The 20,201-nt window shown below is 41.1% G+C and overlaps 1 protein-coding gene across 1 annotated transcript in view; it reads left to right on the plus strand.

Annotated features, from left to right (window-relative positions):
• The window catches only part of DCDC1 (doublecortin domain containing 1), a 1,503,674-nt gene that overhangs the window by 72,977 nt on the left and 1,410,496 nt on the right, over window positions 1-20,201 (plus strand). Inside the window, exons 3-5 of the mRNA XM_085648291.1 lie at window positions 5,065-5,355; window positions 9,018-9,165; window positions 9,683-9,845. Of these exons, the coding sequence (XP_085504417.1) occupies window positions 5,065-5,355; window positions 9,018-9,165; window positions 9,683-9,845 (602 nt within the window). The remainder of the gene's footprint in view (window positions 1-5,064; window positions 5,356-9,017; window positions 9,166-9,682; window positions 9,846-20,201) is intronic.

Raw genomic sequence — 20,201 nt, forward strand, 5'->3', positions numbered from 1 at the left:
AAATGACTGTTTGTCACTACCAGGACTTGCCACACGGTTAAGGCACATGTCCTACATTTTACCTACAATGCACCCTGCCCATGGGGCTAGCTAGGGCCTACCTTAGGGGTGACTGATATGTAGTAAAAGGAGAGTCACAGATGTGACACCCACTTTATGTGCCACGTCACAGCGGCAGTAAACTGCCCGCGCAGGCCCTGCAATGACAGAGGCCTGAGACAGGTTTGAAAGGCTACTTTGGTGGGTGGAGCAAGCAGCGCTGCAAGACCACCAGTAGCATTTAATTTACGGGCCCTTGTTATTTGGGATACCGCTTTACAAGGGACTGATAGGTAAATTAAATTATCCAAACAGGTGTAGACCAGTCTTCCCGCGTTTTACCATAGAGAGCACATGCACTTTACACTGGACAGCAGTGATAAAGTGCCCAGAGTCCTAAAACCACCAACACCAAGTCAGAAAAAAATACCAGGAGGAAGGCAAAAATTTCAGAGGTGACCCTGCAAAAATGGCCAAGTACAACAGGAGGCAAGAGAGTGGTCTATCTGCCTTGCTAAAAGAAAGTATCCCGCCATATGTAATTTTTCCTGTTTCGAGCTTTGTAACATTATTAGGAAAGAAACAGTGTGAAAAGTGTGAGAACTAGTTAGGGATTGGGTCGGTGAACTTTCCAGTGGGATCCAATTGCCATCCTGTAGGGAACTCTTTGCATCCAACTGCTTTTTAGAATTTTGCCTAGGACTGAGGAAAAAGAGACTTTCCTGTCTGCCATTGTGGAGGAGAACACCTCCTCTACCGCCTGGATGAGAAAAAAAAGAGCTGTTTCAACCCCTATCATGACTTGCTCCATTGACTGATGCTGTATGATCCCTGAGAAGGCTTAGAGCAATCTTTGGATCTTGATCTCCTGGTGGCAGCTGTATGCCTGTTTGGGGACGTACCTCCTGAGAGGCTGAATGGCTGGAATGAAAATCTCCTATACCAAAGGACGTTGCTGAAGCTAGTTCCAAAGATCCCGATTAACTGGTGTGCTATAGAGGAGACTGTGAAGACCTGCACAGTGGTTGGATGACTACATTTGTTTCTAAGATGGCTTAAGTTATCCAAATTTGCTTGGAATGGCCATTGTGCCTTCAAACCAATCACATACATGAGTGGCCCCCTTCATCTTGTATGAATTTATTGGTATATCCCATTTGCTGAGGAAAACCATCTGGTTTGTTAAAAGAACTCCTACTCCCTGGATTTTACTGCAGTGGCACGCTTCATCATTGAATTGATTGATTAGATTCCTGATCACTGCAATGCTATTGTGCAATTGTGCCTTCAAAACATTCTTTTGGAAACATTTTACAGGACTAAACTACATATTTGTTGTTTGTGGAAGACAGGAGGGTCCAGGAGTATCCCTTCAGCCATGATGCTATGCTGTCAGATATCTGCACATCCATACTCCATGCTCAACTTTCTTAAGTCTCTCAAGTGTTAATTGGGGTATCCAACAAGCCAATATCACTTCCTGAAAACGTTGCCAAACACAGCATTAAACTTCATCCTACTGAGCTGTTTCGTGCTCCATAGTAATTTATATTTCCAAAGTGAAAACTTTAACTAGCACCAACTCTGACCCCACTAAACATTTTCCTTCTCCATAACATTATCTTGGTTTGAAGTTTGCAATCTTGATAAGCACTGGCCTCCTGCTTTAGCCTGACAACATGTGCTTGCAGGTGAGCCACTTGAGGTGCTGATGTCCAGGTTATACCTCTGAAAGACATTTTGACATTTTTATTGTTTTTGCTATTTTCCCTTGGATGTAATGACACTGCTTCCCCTCTCTAAATTTAATTGGAGATCTGTTTGTTTAACTTTTGCAGGCGTTGTCTGATTTATTAAAATATTTCTAATAGGGTTATTCATTGTTCCATGTTTCTCTTTTTTAGTAACCTTGGTGTGGGCTATTATTTTCTTTTTTTAAGTGTGTTGTTGTTTAGTTTGTAGTTTATACACATCACCTCATATATTTTCCCTGAAGAATACCCTCGATTTTAAATACCAAGTAGCTTAAACACACATCGCTGCACTTTAGTAAGAGCAAACACATATTCCCAAAACGCTTTCCTACACTGTGACCATTTTTACTTCAAATAAAAGTTAGCATGCTCATGAAATATATGTACTCAAAAAGTGCTTTTTCTATCCTTTTCAGTCGTTCACCCAATACATTGCATCCTAGGATACATATCCAATTCACTACACTGAATATTAAAGACAGTGACCCACCCCACTGGACTTCACCCTAGGGACATTAACCATCTACAGTATACTGTGCTCTATAGAGGCTAACCCATTACATTGCACTAAACAACCACATACAGTACTGTATCTTAGACATTTTAACATGTTGTAACATGTTGTACCACACTGCACTATGACCTAAGGAAACAAATCCACTATGCTACAGTACATTGTAGTAACACAAGCCCACCATACATCATTATCATAGAGGAGTTGGCCTAACGGCTAGGGCGGTCGACCTCGAATTGGGGGAGCCGGGTTAGAGTCTCGGCAATGATGCTGACCATCCTGTGATTCTGGGCAAATCACGTAATCTTCCCGGGCCTAACAAAAGTGAATGTGTCCTCATGTAATGCAACTGGTGCTCGTGTAAAGCGCTCTGATACCCGATACCTTCGGGTCAAGTTTGCGCTACATAAAACTCCGTAAAATGAAATGAAAATAAATTTTAAAAACCATTACTTTCCACTGCATCCTAGAGACAATGACAGACTTTTCTGACCACAATGGACTAGTTCCCAACACATTCACAGGAATAACAGAGGCTCTAACCAACTGCAATGGATTTCCAATACACTGATACACCACACCGTACTATAAGGATGCTTACAGACCACACCGCAATGGACTGTAGGCACACTAACCTCTCACGCCACAATCCCTGATATTGACACTCGCTCACACGCACTGCACCTTAGGGATGCTAACACACTTCACCAGTTGCACTTCCCACCTCACCATACTGCATAATTGGTCCACAAATTCACTGTTCTGTTGCCATTTGTTTTAATTCAAGACACCACCCTCCTTATGGTGGAGACTAAGGGCCTGACTTTGCAAATGTAATGGAGTATGCTGTCCGCCAAACTCGCAGTCCACCAGCCTCAGTTAGAGATGGGCGGACTATAAGCTCTGTGTCAATGAAGCCCCCATTGGCTCTGTTGACTGAAAGTTTCCCCTGATGGCCCAACAGAGCAGAGGCCATTGCAGGAAAGCCATTACACTGCCCACTCTATTTAGGGTGGACTGTCTAATGTTGTTTTTCTTTCTCTTTTTGACTGCCTTGTAAAACCTGGTGGCGACGTACAGAGAAAAAACAAATAATTACCTCCATACCAGGGTGGAAAAACCTAGTGTGTGAGGGTCATTACTTTTTGCTTTTCAGACACAACGTTGAGCTTTGGGAGTTTGTTTCTGAACAACAAAAAAGTTTAAATGTTTGGTGAATAGCCATCAAACCAGACCCTGGTCATTCACTAATCCTGGCATTTGATTGCGGTCATGGTGGTTCCTTTCAAGGTACAGAGATGACCGCTGGGCCTGAGGTCATCTCTAAGTTTGGCAGATGGTAGCTTGTCAGGGTTGTGGAGATAATGCCCTCTCTCACCATATCGGACAGAGTACTATCCGCCAAAGCTAAATCAGGCCCTAGCATGGTACACTGCACTACATACTAGAGGCAATCCAGCTTCACTTGTTGCCCCTGGTATGACGCTGAGTCCAGAAGAGATCCAACCTTCATTTATTAGAGGTAATGATGCACCACCAAAAATGCAGCCTGCCAGCTCAGCTCCCAGCCTCCAACTGACATTCAATAGAACATTACTTCCATGGAGACTGCGAACATTCCTGGCAAGTGCGGCTTACGTATATTTCAGAGTCTGTGCAACAAGCAACTACAACAGGACACTGACCTAACAGACTGCACTACACTATGGGGAAACTAAGCCATCACAATGACCTCCATATTAGGGGAAATACTTGTCTACATTCCACTTAGAGGACACTTCTCACACACCACATTATATCAACAGAGCTTATTGCACTACATCCCAGGGACACTCAGGAATACATTGGAATGCAGATTTGGCATAAAAAAGCTGTCAAAATATGCCAATGTTAAAACATATCTGAAATACTGATGTTTGATTTCTGCCATCTCCTGTAAGTAGAGGTCTAAAAAATATATAATCTTATCTAGTGAAAAATAAGAACCTTATGACTATACAAGTTGCCAGTTTTCTACCTATTAATGAATGTACACTGTGAATGCTGGTTTACACATGGTAAAGTAGCTTTGTGTTTTGTGCCTGTCACTGCCGCTTGTGGAGGGTGTTCCCTTATTCCAGACAGATTAACCAGGCAGATAGGATTTATATTTACTTTATGTGGAGTAAAACTTTGTGCAGACAGATTCTGTTAGACTTGTCTTCACAACTTGCAAAAATAATTTACGAACTCAATCCAGACGAGGTTTCAATCCTTCCTTTCCTGCAAGACCAGACCTAAGCTTATTTTAATGTGTGTATTTAAAACGCCACACAAGGCTTTTTGAATGAATGAATGAATGCATCTATTTGTATAGCCCCAATGAGTGGGGCAAGCTCTTACTAATTGATCACTGGTTTTAGCACAGTACCCAGGTGAGGCACAAAATCAAAGCACTGGCAGAATGTTCAATAAATCATTATTGTAAAGATTTCTTATTTTTAACACTCGATTAGAAGTTCCACCTAGCTTAAGTGACAAACAAATGTTTTACTTCAAGTTTATCATGGTATGATGAGGCTCACAAAATGTATGTAAAACCCTTTTCACGCATTGACACTTCTCCAAAGGAAGGCCTAAGGACTTTGCCAACGTTTGTTTTGAGATATGTAAATCTCTAGAGCATTTTGTGGCACTGTCCTGTGAATACATTGCTTAGTCTGCGTATTCATATAAAGAAACCGGAATTAAACAACGCGTTTATTTGTCTTTTTCCAGTGTTGTCATCAGAAGCTACCGATCCCCCTACATAAAGACGACAGACGAGGGCGCAGGAAAAAAGCCTCACCGCAGACCCAGGCAGCGCAGCGCTCGCATTCGTCCCCAATCTGCAATAATAGCAAAAAGGTCAGACTATGAAGATTGTTCCACACATCAAACAAAACCAGTTCAGAGCCGTGATGGAATATCAGACTGCGACAGCAGCAAATCAAAGAGTGCAAACACTTCCTGTCTCGTGTCATCTCTCGCGCGCAGCAGACCTACGAGTGCTCCGCCGGGTCAGCTCAGGTAATCAAAGCTGTCGCGTGCTCCTTTTAACTATGACTGGAGACGTGCTCTCCCTTACAGCGAGCGTCTGACGGATGCATTTACTAGCCCGTCTGGCACAACAGACTGACGGGTTTCGAATGCTTCATTGGGGGTGTTCTGTTTCTTCTTAAATACCTGAAAACCCCTGAAAGGCGGGTCACTGGAGGCTTGTTCTGTACACATTGTTATTTAAGATGAACAACCTGGGCTTTGTTGGGTGTGATGAAGGGTCATACTTGCCTCCGACCCTAGTAATATGTTGACAGGTTTGAGTTTTCCCTGGTTCGGCGGAAAATGCCATATTTGAAATATGTTGGAGAAATATGTATTGGTTCCGAGCCTTTTTTGATCATTATATAAAACATTTTGAAAAGAAATACTCTATGGCAGAGGTTTTTTACCTTTTTACTGTGGACCCCCATTTGATCATTACTGGAATAAGGGAGCCCCCCACTGAGTCATTATTGGAAAGCGGGGACCACGGTCAAGCATTTTCACTTATTTGAACCCTAACACAATACACAAAAAAGATAGAAACAAACATCCATTAAACAAAAACACAACATATGAAATATTTTATTTAATTCTCCCAAAAATATAAAAAATCAAAACTTTAATTTTAATGGGAAGGTTGGAAGTTTTCTAAATTCAATTGAGACCACTCATCATACATAACTTACTCTGTTTGATGCACTGCACAACTCCCACGAATCAAGGAAGATACTACCCTCATGTTAACCTCATTTCATATCCATTCACATTTACATAACATTTTCAATTTTTTTATTTTACATTTTGCTTCTTTATTTATGTCCACTTTATTTCTAATCTGTCACAGACCCCACCCCCACTCCCCCGAGAAGGTTTCGCAGACCCCCCTCGATCCCCAGATCACAGGTGTAGAACCACTGTCTGGTACTCCTTGGTGGAGGATGTGTACTACGCGTACACAAGAAACTGATAAAAGCTACGGTATTATTTCATATGTTTAATTATTTTATACTCCATGATATTGAGAAACACCACTGATTACACAAACAAGCCTGGTTTTGTATTTGTGTTATGGCCCTGTCAGTATTTGTTTTAAGTGCAATTAGTGTGATATGTGCAGTTTCATATTCTCTTCATTTCGGAATGGTCAACTACATGACGAGTTGTATTTAAGTACCTCCTGTCAGGCGAATAACCACCCTTCTTTTGAGTCCATTTTATTAACATAATCATTGACTTTTTGAAAAACAGACACTTCTGTTAGCCAGATCTAAAAGTGTCAAATAGAGGTTGTGAGTATTTTCATTATATATGCTATATATGTCAAATAATAGCATACGTGGAATGGCGGAGTAGCTCCTCCTAAACACAGGTGCAAATGAAATGTGTGGTTGGGAGAGAAGCACTGGCGAGCATGGCTTTTTGTGATGAATGAGTACATATTACATGTTTTCTTTAAAATGTCCAGTGTTTCTTAAGCTCCGTCCTCTCATCCTCATTTGCATTTGGGGTAAAAACAATGGGAAAAAGCTCACTTTGCTTTTTTGTAATATTTGGAGGTCAATATTTTGAACTAAACAGACCATGTACATTTTTTCACAGCAGTAAAGCAAAATGTGTATGAAAAGACACCTGACAACCAAATATATGCTTTAAGAAACATGATGAGAAAAAAAAAATAGCCTCATTTTAGAAGGGCACATGACAAACGATAGGGGGTGTGTCCATGTTTGAGCCCAGGTGAATCTCACTAGAGATAATCTTATGTGTTCAATGTGATTGTCACAGAACTGCCCAGCATGTATTCTTCCACTTCTGGTGTTAAAATACCAGATTTCTACGTTAGTCCAGGAGAGTTGGATCTATTTAAAATGTTTTTGGATACACACTGATTAAGCAAATTAGTTCCAGCTAGTGTAATTGCTTGTAAAAGTTATCTTGTTTGACTATGCTGAAAATCATGCATAGATCAGTGTCTGTCAGCATTTGCTCAGCACAGCTTACTAAGTAAGAGAATTTGTGGCATGAAACCAGTAGACCTCTTCCAGGCCAGTCCAGTGCAATTGGCATTTGCCTAGGTTTATTTATTTATAAAGTTTTATATAGTGCAAATATGACCCATGAGGGAATTGGAGCACTTTACAGATGATCGGAAGGAAGAACCAGAAAAGCAAACAACAACATAATTAAGAAAGGTACAGACTGTGTAAGCTGAGTAGAGTTACCTCCATAAGACCAAGCCGACATGACAATAGACATGATCCAACATTCGAATAATACTCATGAGTGTAGATACTGAGTCAAGTTGTGGGACCTAGAGTAGAAATTTGTTCATAAGTAATATTTAACTTCTTTTTTGAATGATGCACTTAAGGAGCTCAGTCTGATTTCAGGCGGTAAGGCGTTCGCTAGCTAGAAGGTGTGCCATTATAGCATGCACTACTCACTTGTTTTTTAGTTTTTTTACAAAAAAGTAAAATCTCTAAAATGCTTTATTAAATAGTCCATCCGGCTCACTTTTTGTTATTATTCTTAGCAGGACAGTCCCTTAGTCCTCCTCTAACTGTCCACAAAGTCTCCTTTTATAGTGAGGGAGTAGAGCAGGCAAAGGATATTGCTCATGGACGGAAGGTGGAAACTTTCACATTACAGACAGCAAAAATCATTGATCAGCTCCTGATCACGTGGCTTTTTTTGCTTTAATCAAATATTTAGTTTTGAAAAGTAGCAGTTCTGCAACTTTATCCTAAAATCAAATTTGTCAAGATCCACTTTTTCATTAGGGCTCTTGATGCATGTTTGTCGTGCACTGCCCCACAAGTTACATGTTTGCTGGCTTTTGTCAACTTTACATAAAAAAAATAAAAGCCCATAGCAGTATGTGATTATGTTTTTCATGAAATATTTGTATTATCTTTTTAAATATGTTGACAACGAAAATAGGAACCAGTTTTGAGCACATCTTGAACTGGTGTTTGTAACTTATGACTTTCTCTAACCTATGACTTTCTCTGACCTATGCAATTCTAAATGCATTTCTTCCTGGAGTTATGATTAGGTAAACTGTTTTTGTTTTAAAATGTAGCAAAGTCGTTTCATTGTCTCAAATCCTGTGTGTAAGTATTATTAAGAGCCAAAATTAATTTTGAGGGGTGAAACATACCCACGTTGATGAAATAACTGAACTAAGGTAACTAAAAAAATGTGTTGCTTCATGTTTGTGTTGATGAAATGAGCTAGTCAGGGGTCAGGTGAGTCTTCCTTTATAGGGACATATAGATGGCGCTCAGCGGCAATGCAGATAATAAGGGGTGTTACAAAGTGCTGGATCCATACTTACATTTTCAAGATGATCTCTATGGAAATGAGTTCCATTATTTTCATTGCATGCAATTTTATTTTATAGGGATATTTTAAATTTCTAATATTCATCCTGCCAGCTTACGTTGAACACCCTGATCTAGATTTTACCCAAAGACATGAACATGTGAATTATTCATTGTTATATTTCACTCTCAAAATGAACATATTGAAAACCAACATGTATCTAAAAGATATTAAACATGCCTATAATTCTTCAAACCAAAACACGCTACAAATTGCACATTTTTACTTTTTGTGTGTTTGAAATCCTTTTATCTTTTCGGCAGATTTTTATTAGAACAGCACCGAAAGTCTCTCAAAGCGTCCGAAATGCCTCCATTATTCAAACGACAGCCGTGGGTGATCCGTGTGCGAGCTTATAAGAACGGAACAAGAAATGTGTCGGCCAAAGTTACTGCCTCGACAATAAACAGGGTAGGTTTTTAATAAAATGAACTGTCTTTTTGTAAACGAATACTTTCTTGTCGTGTGAACCTTTAAATATAGAGTGTTGCATATGTGTGTAAACCCAAATGACTAAAAACTCCAAATCCTTCTTCGACAGTGGGTAATACAGGGAAGTAAAACTGTTCAAACATTATTACACTAGAGTGAAAGCTGACACCCCTCTCTATGCCAAGTCACGTGATTCTGTGCTCTCCTCTCAAAAGCAACTTTCTGCAGCAAATCCCACGTCCCGTCCAGAAGCGTTGAGTTAGCACAGGAATGCAATGTTCTTATGAACACCTTCATAAGATTGTATTAAAGGAGCAAGCATTTGCACTGCTTCCTGGAGACCTCACCAGGCAAATATTATGAAAGCAAACACTGTTGGTAAATATTTCAACATATTAGTACATGTAAAGCTCAAAATAACCGTAGATGTGACGCTTAATAAACTGCATATAATGTTATTTACATTCAATGTTCTTACCTGGCGATCCTCTCTTAGCTTCTGGAAGAGTGCACCTCGAAGCTAAATCTGAACATGGCTGCGCGGCGTGTGTTCCTTGAAGACGGCACTGAGGCGCTGGAGCCCAAAGACATTCCACATGACGCAGATGTTTTCGTTTCGATGGGAGAACCTTTCTTGGATCCGTTCAAAAAAATTAAAGGTAACAAATGAAAAAAGCAGAAAATGGCTTAGGGGTTGTAATTAAAAATGATTTTCATCCTGTCTTGACAAAACTAATGTTTACTCATTTACAGCTCAGTAAGAGGATAATGTGCTTAATGAATGAAAAATGTACTGACAAGAACGTTTATTGCATTCATTAGCATTGGTGCCCAATTTAATATAAATCTGAATAGACGTCAGGGAGCCTGCAGGAGGTTAAATGATGAAAATGTAATAAACTTAATATGAGATTATTGAATTTACTGCTTAGTGTCTGTGCCACCTAACAGACACAATTCATTAGGCGTGTTACACCAGAAACAAAAACAGTTAAGAGTTAAAAATGCATTGCTACAGGGAGTGACAATTTGGAGGTAATAATATTGTTGCACACACAACATAAAGTTTCAGGCCTTTACTTAAGTGATTTAGAATATTTCCTGCGTGTTTCAAGAAGCCGCTGATTTATTTTTAGTGTTCGGAAAATGTTATATAAAATTGAGCGTAGGCTGTCATGAAGTGCTGGAAAATAAATTATATTGGTGTTAATGGTTAGCGTTTTAAAAAAAACTATTTTATTTCGGAAAATAGATAAAAATGTTTTTTTTTTGGCATGTATTTTTTACTGAACCAAAATGCCTCGTTAGTGATATATATTTGTTAGTATATTTATACATTACCAAAATCAAAGGTACGTGGGTTGCAAGCTGCTGCTCATATAGTTAAACATGCTTAAAGCAATGTGCTGAATGCTGGTATTTTCACTCAGTGATGCATCCTTTAAGGTTAATAAAAGGCGTGCAACTGAGTTTGAATAACAACAGGAGTGGCTTTTATACGGTCTTGAAGCAGCATCCCTGTGACAGGAGCTACTGTTTTGAAAATATTTGCTGTTATTATTACTATTATTATTATACGTAGTTAGAATGATTATTATATGGGTTAATAGGGAGCTATCTGCCCTCCATCAGATACAAAGCATCAGATCTTCTGCCATAGGACTTCTGGTACAAGGGGAGGTTGAATATGGGAATCAGTTGGACCCTGAAAAATGTTTAAGACCTATCCAACAGTATGGCCAAATGTCCAAGATGTCTGAATGACGTGACCTGAGGTCGTTCAGGCTTACGAGGAGGCCTGAAGCACGGTGCAGTTTTACATTGAAACCGTGCACCATGGATGTCTAACTCATGAGATTTTAATTAGTTTAAAAGATAAGAAATGTATCAACAGCCATCAAATTCCTTTCAATTGGATTTGCAATGAATATTGATTGATAGATCTAGTGACATTTGCAACAACTGAGAGTCAAATTATGGCCTAGTGTATACATATGGACATTTGTTGAGTACTTGCTAGTGAAGGGGATGGAGATGACATTGAAAACATTTTGTGTATTCCGAATGCATATTACATTAGGTTGAAGTTGTTTTTGCTAGAAAAAAAACAATATGCACTTCCATCCCATTTGTTTAAATGTGAACTTTTAATTTCAAATAAATATAAAAAAACAAAAGATATAAACCATAAAAAGAGATAGGCAATAGGTGGTATGGTTTTTAAAACAGAGTGTGCCAGGTGACCGTTTGTTTATAGGTGGTGTGTTCCAAAGTCTGACGACCCCAAACAAAAAGGTAACCCGTCTTCCAAAGACTTGAGATAGATCACAATCTTATAATTTTGTGTAGCCTCTTTGGTGATCTAAATCCTTGTGAAATCTCCAGAGGAGATGATTGTTTGAGTATGCATCCGTTCTCATGGGCCTTCATTGTGTTGGACAGAAATAAGTAGTGTGTAGCAAGGGGGGGCTGTCTGCCCTGAGCAGAACAAGTTTTAGGGGTGGCGGCCCGCAACCCCCTGTTTTTACCTGCGGCCATCGCATACGCAGGGTCCGCTACGGGCAGCACAAGGCCTAGCTATGCCACTGGAGATGAGCGAAATTCTGTTAAGCATATTAGGACTATATCCTACAACTAGAAAGGCATAACTGCATTAGCTTGGTTGGACATTGCAGCAGTGATGGTGAGAGGGTCAGGCTTATGCATAGCTCATCCGGGCCCTGTTCTTACCCAAAGGATTTTTAATAAAATTGCTTTTTTTAGAAAATAAATATCAGGTGCATTTAAATTGACCCCTCTGAACATGTGGCCTTCACACACCCAAATCACCTCACAGTTTGAGTGATTTGATAGTTGCTTCTCCTTTTGGATTGGGAGAAAGTATCCCTTTCATTCATTTACGAGGTTATATGAAGGCAAAATTCCAGAAGAGAATGGTTTATAATATTCTAAGTGAAGGACTGAAGGAAGAAAGAATTGCTATAAATGTTCTATTCTTTAGTGGATCAAGGAAAGTTCCTTACTTAACAGAAGCTTATGTGTAGAGCCACTCTTATTCAGAGTGCAACTTAAAAATCAGTTCTATTTAAAGGTTGATGTACTGTTCCTAGGTGCCCCAGTAGATCAACTGCCTTTCATTTCTTGACTGTTGTTAAACATTTTGAATCATATGTTTACATTTTTATATTTTGCATGTCCTTTTTCTTTGGTTGTCTGGCATGGATGTCCTGGACTGGTGTGGATGTCAATTGGGGTGACCTAGAAGGATCTGTCTCTAATCTTGAGATTCTCTTGGGTAGCCCTGCCATCCGGAGTTCTAGAAGCACACACCAGGAAAATAAACTAAACAGGTCTCCAGGTATCCTATTCACATTTTGTAATTTTCACTCCTTGCTGCTCCCCAGCATTTTGGAAAACATTCCCTAGCCTTTTGGGAAATGAATATGAATTGTTACTTTCTCTGAATGAAGTCCTCCCCTGTAACATCCCCTGTACACTTTCTGTAGTTCTCATTATTTGTCTTTTCACTTGCTCACTTGCAATGAATAAGAGGCTTGTCAGGGGCTATTTGACCAATGGTATGTGATTTTACATCCCATTTCTCAACAAGTCATCCTTCACTGTAACATCACACGGAGAAAGATTTTTTTTAAATAGTACATTTGCCACCCACCTCCTATTGTACTATACCTACATCACATGTAAGCCAATATATTCAAAAGCCTAAAATATTACAGATCTTCAGAATCCATGGATTGAAATATTTTTAAGTTTCCTTCTAGCATTTTACATATATTTTATCACATAGTTTACATTGTGAACTTGCCCTTTTCAAACAGGAACATACAGCAGTTATAAATATTAGTACTTTTATGATACTGTACAGATATATCCCTCAGGTACATAAGGTAAGTGTTTAAGTGGTTAATCTCCCAAGTCTAAGTCTTTCCTGAATACTGAAGGGTGGATTCAATGCCTGGTTGACGTGGGGAACTGCTTGCCATTGGTACCCAATCACCATTGAAAATGTAAAGTTGAGTCAGCAGCACATCCTCCCAGTCCATTATATTTAGCAACCATTGCTCCCCTCCCTTCCCATACTATTGTGTGCCTACTATTGCTTTCTTTTCACTTGCCTGGCAAGAATTAGGGTATGGGCTCAGCACATCCTCCCGGTCTATTGCCCTCTTTCCTGCAGACAGAAGAACTCCTGCTTATATATAAGAACTAACCCAGGGCCTCATTTTCCTGACTCCTCCTTTTCACCTGCACTAGCCGTTGTGCTGAAAGGCTGTGCATTTTCATGAGGAGAGTGAAGGCTATTGGTTTTAATATGGATAGACACTCCCATTCTCCACCTATAAAATTGGACCCCACCAATACATAGTCTCCCTTGGCCTTACGTCCTGTTTCCCTCCCACATTTACTATAAAAATCTATACTTACATTAGCAAAGACTCCGTAGCTGGGGTGGAGAACTCCGCACACATAAGTATAGTTAAAAAAAGTTTTTGTAGGGTAACACAATCTAATTATGTTTCTTAATATTTAATTGATACGTAGTAATTTAGTTATTTTTAAAATGCCTTTCCCAATTTTGTTTTTAGTGGGTAATTTTTACTGAGTAAAACAACGCAAAATGCCTTTAGTGGGAGAGTGGGGACATTCAAGACAGACAGGAATATTCTCTTAATTTATCTCTCTCTCTCTCTCTGCATAGTAAACTTCTTTTCTCTTCACACCCATCCGACTAGTTTATTTGGTGTTGGAAAAGGACAATAGCCCATTAGCATATCTTTAGAGCATAAGGGTATTCTATTATCAGGTCACACTACAGTGATATTCTTAAAATCATTTGATCCTCAGACCCTTTGGAACACACTTATGGATGTTGTGTATCATCCTCCAGGGCCCTATTATTTTTAATAAGGTCCAAGAAAATCCCATAATCCTAAACATTCACATGTGTGACAAAGAATTCCACAGGTACTCCAGGAAAATCGATGTTTTTGTTGTCATTTCTGTAACATAAGCATGTAAGTCCTCAACCCACGCCTGCAGATCATCTGTATAATGTGTAGCATGTCTAGTTTAGAGGAACTGTGCTATTTCAAATGTTTTTTCTTTTTCATTGACATGTAAAATATGTCTTCCGTACGAAAAAATCCCCATGTAATGGGGGTCGAGGGGGAGCAGGTGTGGGCTCTTTGCCTCACTTATTGAACCACTTCACTACTGCAAAAAAGTAAGGATAAGGAATTTTAATTGTTAGTCAATATCCACAAATGTACCTTTTCCCACCCTTCACTTACACTTATGACTGATTGAAATGCGTGCCTTTGGCTGATTAGTCAGTCAGAAGAATGATCTGCACAAAAAATGTGTTGTCATGATTTTACAAATCATGCTAAGCATTCAGAAACCACAGAATCTCATCTTAACTGCGCTCATTTAAGTGTAAGGAAGGCTCCTCTTCTTGAGGTCTTCCAAACCCCACAGAAGGCAGTGGAATGGCAGATGACAGGCTGCCCTCCTCCACTGCGTTACTCCATTGATCTCAGATCAATGCAGAAATTAAGTAGGGAGTAGAGTGGTGTATGATCTCAGCTGCCCTCCTCTGCCTCTACCAAGTTCCCTCTGCCCCTTCTTCTTCTGCCTTTCTTTAGTCCAGGGGCTACTGAGTTAAGTGGAAAGAGAGTGGCTGAATGTCAGACACTAGATAATTTGGGCAGGTGAGGCTGGGGGACATCTAATATTTTATTATATTTTTAAAAAATTAAATGAAGATGGGATGGCAGGAAAGAGGGCTGGTGAAAGGGTGGCAGGACACCAGTCATGTATTTTCATAAGATAGGGAGAATTAATTTTGATGGAGAGGGAAGAGGTTTAGGTAGCCTATGTGAAAGCCCCCCTGACACTTCTCCCTCTAGACTACAGATCCAGAGGATCAAGCCTATTGGGGATGTTCATGGGATGGCACTCAATGTAAAATAGTAAATGTGGTAACTTTCAATAAGAGGGAAATGTGTTCATATCTTGGATCCAGGTGACATGATAAACATCTCAGGCTGAGATCTTGTTTATGATCGCATTTGTATGTCTATTGTAGGAAAAATAACCCTTTAATGATAACCCATTCCTGCAAAAAAGCGCTTGGTGTCCTCAGTTCTCATACAGAAAAACGCCAACTGAAAAGTACAGATGGATATGTGTATATCCAATCAAACGAACAACTATGGACTGGACAATGCAGCTGGGTGAAACAGGATGAGACAATTCACAGCTAGAGACAGAGAATGGTGTGCAAGGACTAAGGACTCACTCTGTTTGTTGTCATCAACTGTATTGTGCTTTTATGTTTTCTTTTTCTGTGTGATCTCTGGGGTGTTATGCATGTTTTTAAACCATTTCATTATCTGATATCATATATATTTGTGTCACTTAATCTTGTTTATTAAATACCTACTTCCATATATAGAGGCGAGGCCAGTGTTTTGTTGATTCATTATTTTACACACATTGTTTATTTTAATTGGTTTGCTATTTATCCTATATTTCTATGACAAATGAGTCCTGGGGGAACCACTATCTCATATTTATCCAAATTCTTCTCTGCAAATTGCTTTTCTGAATATATAAATAAAACTGTGGAGGCCAACAGTCTTTACAGTGCAGCATCATGGGTTCACACCAGCTTTCGAAGAACAATGCTTGGTGGCTTTTTAAAAACTTTTTATACAAATTGACTGAGCCTGTATCCGACCCATAATGTGTATACTTTCTGTGCTTACTTTTGCTATGCTGTTGCAACTTCTTATGATTCTGTAAATTATATTCTTTATCTGTAAAGCTCCATGGAGTTTTGCTATTGCATCTATCATTGTTTTATTTGTGACTTGATGCCCCATTTGTCTATCTGCTGGAGTGGGAGCACCTCCATAAACTGTCCATGCTCCCACTTTGATTAACTCGTTCCTCCGTCTCATTTAGACTCAGGTGACCAATGGGCTTTTGATGGATGAACTGTAACTTTCTCTGCAGTCAGAAAACCTTGACCTGACAGCCCATTCACCACAGAGCTGCCATTGATTTTCATCGCCTGCGATAGCCATGCTGGAGATGGAGAACCCAAGAAGCGAATGTAAATCATAGTACTGATGTTCAGGGAGAAAGCTCCCTGTGCATCAGAGAAATGTTTTTGTTTTTATGAACGAAAACTCCTGATCTGTGAGGTAATTTCAGAGAAACAAAACATGAATGTCAAGTAGGCCAAACAAATATGTCACATCCATCTGTGCCTTCAGTGTATGTGCTTGACTCGTGAACGAACTAAAAGCACAGAGATCCCCACCAGGAAGAGATCTCTAAATATGGTCAGCAGACTGCCGATGGTAGAGTCCCTGACCTCTGCTAACCCTGTGGGCTAGTCGGAGGCCTGCCAAACACCCATGTGCCATGTTCAGGCTATTGAGAACCTTGAATAAATTGATTAATACGTTTATTTGTTGGCAATCTTTTAGATCGATGTCTTTACCCAACAATGATTTCCATAAAGCCAGGTTTTCAATTACTGGTTACAGAAGATATTAAGGGGCATATGTATGAAACTCCCGTTTTGCGAATCTCAAATTGCGATATTTTGCGATTTGCAGTTTGAAATTCGCAAATCGGGATGTATATAAAAAATCTCTAATGTTTAGCGATTTCTTAAAAATCGTAAAAAAGTCTCATAAACATGATTTGCGATTCCTTAATTGCGAAATTCGCAAATTAAGAAATCGCAAAAGCGGGAATCTGCCATACAGGTGCAGCCTGATGACATCACAACCAGGAAGTGGGAGTGATTTGCTGCACCTGCTTACCTGAGCCACACCCAGAGGCTGTTTGGAGAGTGTGAGGAGGCATCCCAGGAGAGAACAAACCCCAATGGAGTCCCAGAAGCAACATGAGGGCAAGGAGGCTGAGAAGAGAAAGAGGAAACACAAATTCTCTGACAAGGAGCAGGAGGTCCTCATAGAGGAGATGGTTTGCAGCCATGAGCTCCTCTTTGGCAAAAAGGCACTGAGAGTCCCAGGAGCAAGAAAAAGAAAGATCTGGCTGGACATACAAGAGAAAGTGAATGCTGTGGGTGTAACACATCGCACTGTCGAAGAATTGCGCAAGCGATGGTACGACATGCGGCAAAGGTCTAAGGAGAGGGTGGCAGCCAGACTCAAGGATGCAAACAAGACCGGGGGAGGACCATCCACATCAGCAGAGCCAACACTTCATGAGGAGCTTTTGAAGTCCACCCTCCTGCCTGAGAGCGTCGGTGGTGTGGCTGACATTGACAGCTCCGACCCTGCCTCCAGCAGCCAAGGTAAGATGCATGCAAAATAAATCTGCCCTGATCCCCATCCCATGCACACTTGCCCAAATGCGCAAAATATACACAACAAATGTCATTCCAGTCCAAGTCTGACAGCACACCCAGCAATGCATCATGGAAGTTGTAGTAATATGTATGACAGTGTGTCCATGACACATAGGAAATCAAATGCAACATGTGGGTTGGTGATAAGGGAATAATACAGTGTCAGAAGTTAGCCAAGACAAACTGTAGAAACTTTATTGAGTGCAAATTGCAGACAATGACACAAACTCATGTATTCCCCTTTACATCCACAGCACAATCCAGGGCACTTGATGACAGTGCAGAGGGAGATGAGCATGAACATCCTGAGGAGCAGCATGATGATGGGGACTCTAGTGACGATACGGAGCACACAAAAATCATGCGGAGGAAGCGCACACATGTGCCCCCACTGCCTCCATTGGAGGATGACATACAGCCCACAGGGGAGGACAGTGACAGAAGAGAGGAAAGTCAGGGTGTGTCACACATGCCGAGTCAGGAAACACCAAGGATGAGCATTCCAGCACTGGAAAGACGCAGGTCAAGACCCAGGAGCAGCACTGCCACTGATGAGGACAACACCGTATTTTCAGGTCTGGAACACAGCATGCTGCAGGTACAGCGCCTGCAATGTAAATCATTGCGCTCCATCAATAGGCAGCTATGAACTCTGAACAAAAATCAGCGCAACATGGGGGAGGGCATCATGGCCATGGCAGGTGCCATACGTGACCTCTGTGACACCCTGAAGCACAACCAAGACGCCAGTGACAGGGCTGCCCGACGTGCCAATGCACGACTGCACAACTACACTAAGGCCGTGAACCGCCTCTGCACCACCACCAGCAATCTGACACGTCTCAGCATTACCATGCAGTTGGAAATGTCGCACTGCTGTCAGGACATTGCAAGAGGGCTAGAACAGGTCACCAGTGCAGTGGAGCAAATGCAGACGTCCAACTCAGGTGGCACCGCTTTCATGGTCTCTGGCGAGAATGAGGAGACCTCAAGTAGGAGTTGCATCACACCTACATTGCCTGGAGCAAGAAGGCGCAGTTCCAGACAGGGTGCAGGACCTAGGAACACCACGGAGGGCACTCAGCCTGGATCCCAAACAGCACCAATGCGTCACTGCAGGAGGTGAACTGTTCAGTGACAATCTTGCATTAATGGGTGATGCAATCCAGCAATGCATATTGAACACTTACTTGTGAAGTACCTGCAATGTGTGCATAACATGTGCTGGGTACAGCAACAATGAATGCTTTAGAAGTGTGAATAAACACAGCACACATTAGAATCATTTTTTGTCTCATGTCATCATTACTCACCTAGAAGTAGTTTTGTGTGATCTCAGTCCGTCTCTGACGTCCAGCAGCTGCCCCGACTCCTGATGCTGGTCTGCCAGGGGGAGCAGGGCAATCATCATCCGATGTGTCTGTATCGGTCATATCAATTGTGGTGCCTTTCCTCATTGCCATGTTATGTAGCATTGCACAGCTTGCCATGATTTTACAGCAGGTCTCAGGGCTGTATTGCAGTGCACCTCCACTTTTATGCAGGCACCAGAACCGGCTCTTTAGGATTCCAAACGTACGCTCAATGACGCAGCGTGTAGATCTGTGTGCCCTGTTGTATCTCCTCTCACTTGCATTGGCTGGATCCAGATACGGGGTCAGGATGAAGTTCCGCACTGCATAGGCACTGTCACCTGCAGGGATAGACACAATAGGTAAATCAATGTCCCCTCATTTCAGAGATGTAGTGGATGTATGGATATGTGCCATGTATTTACCTAGCAGGTATCCCTCCCCAAACTCTCCAGCACTCAGACGTCTGTGTATTCCACTGTGTCTAAAGATGAAAGAGTCATGTGTACTGCCAGGGTATTTGGGTACAATGTCATTGATGATATACTTAGCATTGCACACAATCTGTATATTCAGGGAATGGTAGCATTTACGGTTTCTGTAGACATATTCAGTTGCTGATAGGGGTGTGATGGCCACATGGGTCCCATCGATGCAGCCAATGACGTGGGGGAAACGTGCAATCTGGTAGAAGTCAAGTTTTGTTTGCTGTAATGCCTGTTGGGTGGTGGGAAAGTATATGTGATGTGATAGCCTCTGTAGCATTGCATCTAGAAAGGCATGGAAAAAGCGCGAAAGGGCACTCTGTGACACCCCGCCAACCTCCGCTATGACCCCTTGAAAACTCCCTGAAGCCAGGAGGTGCAGGGAGCACAGGACCTGCACATGTGTGGGAATTGTTTGTGTCCTGCGTGTAGGGTGTTCCAAATAGGGTTTCAGCTCCTCAATCAGGTCCAATATGGTCTGTGGGTGCAGCCTGTACTTGTCATGGATGTCCTCTTCAGTCTGCTGGAACAGAGTGATGCGCAGCCTGAATATACGTTCCTGTCTCATTCTCCTCTGTGCAAGAGCCCGAATACGCAGCCTCCTGGCTATCACAAACAGTGCTGCCATTGTGAAAGGATCTGTTGCATTGTGGGGTGGTTTAAGTACCTTGCACCTGTTTACCACCTGCATGCACTTGGTGGTAATTGCGATTTATTATTTTGCGAATTTCTTAAATTTCGCAATTAGCGATTTTTTCATACATG

Source organism: Triturus cristatus, chromosome 3_2 (genome assembly GCF_964204655.1).
Source record: "Triturus cristatus chromosome 3_2, aTriCri1.1, whole genome shotgun sequence".
NCBI lineage: Eukaryota > Metazoa > Chordata > Amphibia > Caudata > Salamandridae > Triturus > Triturus cristatus.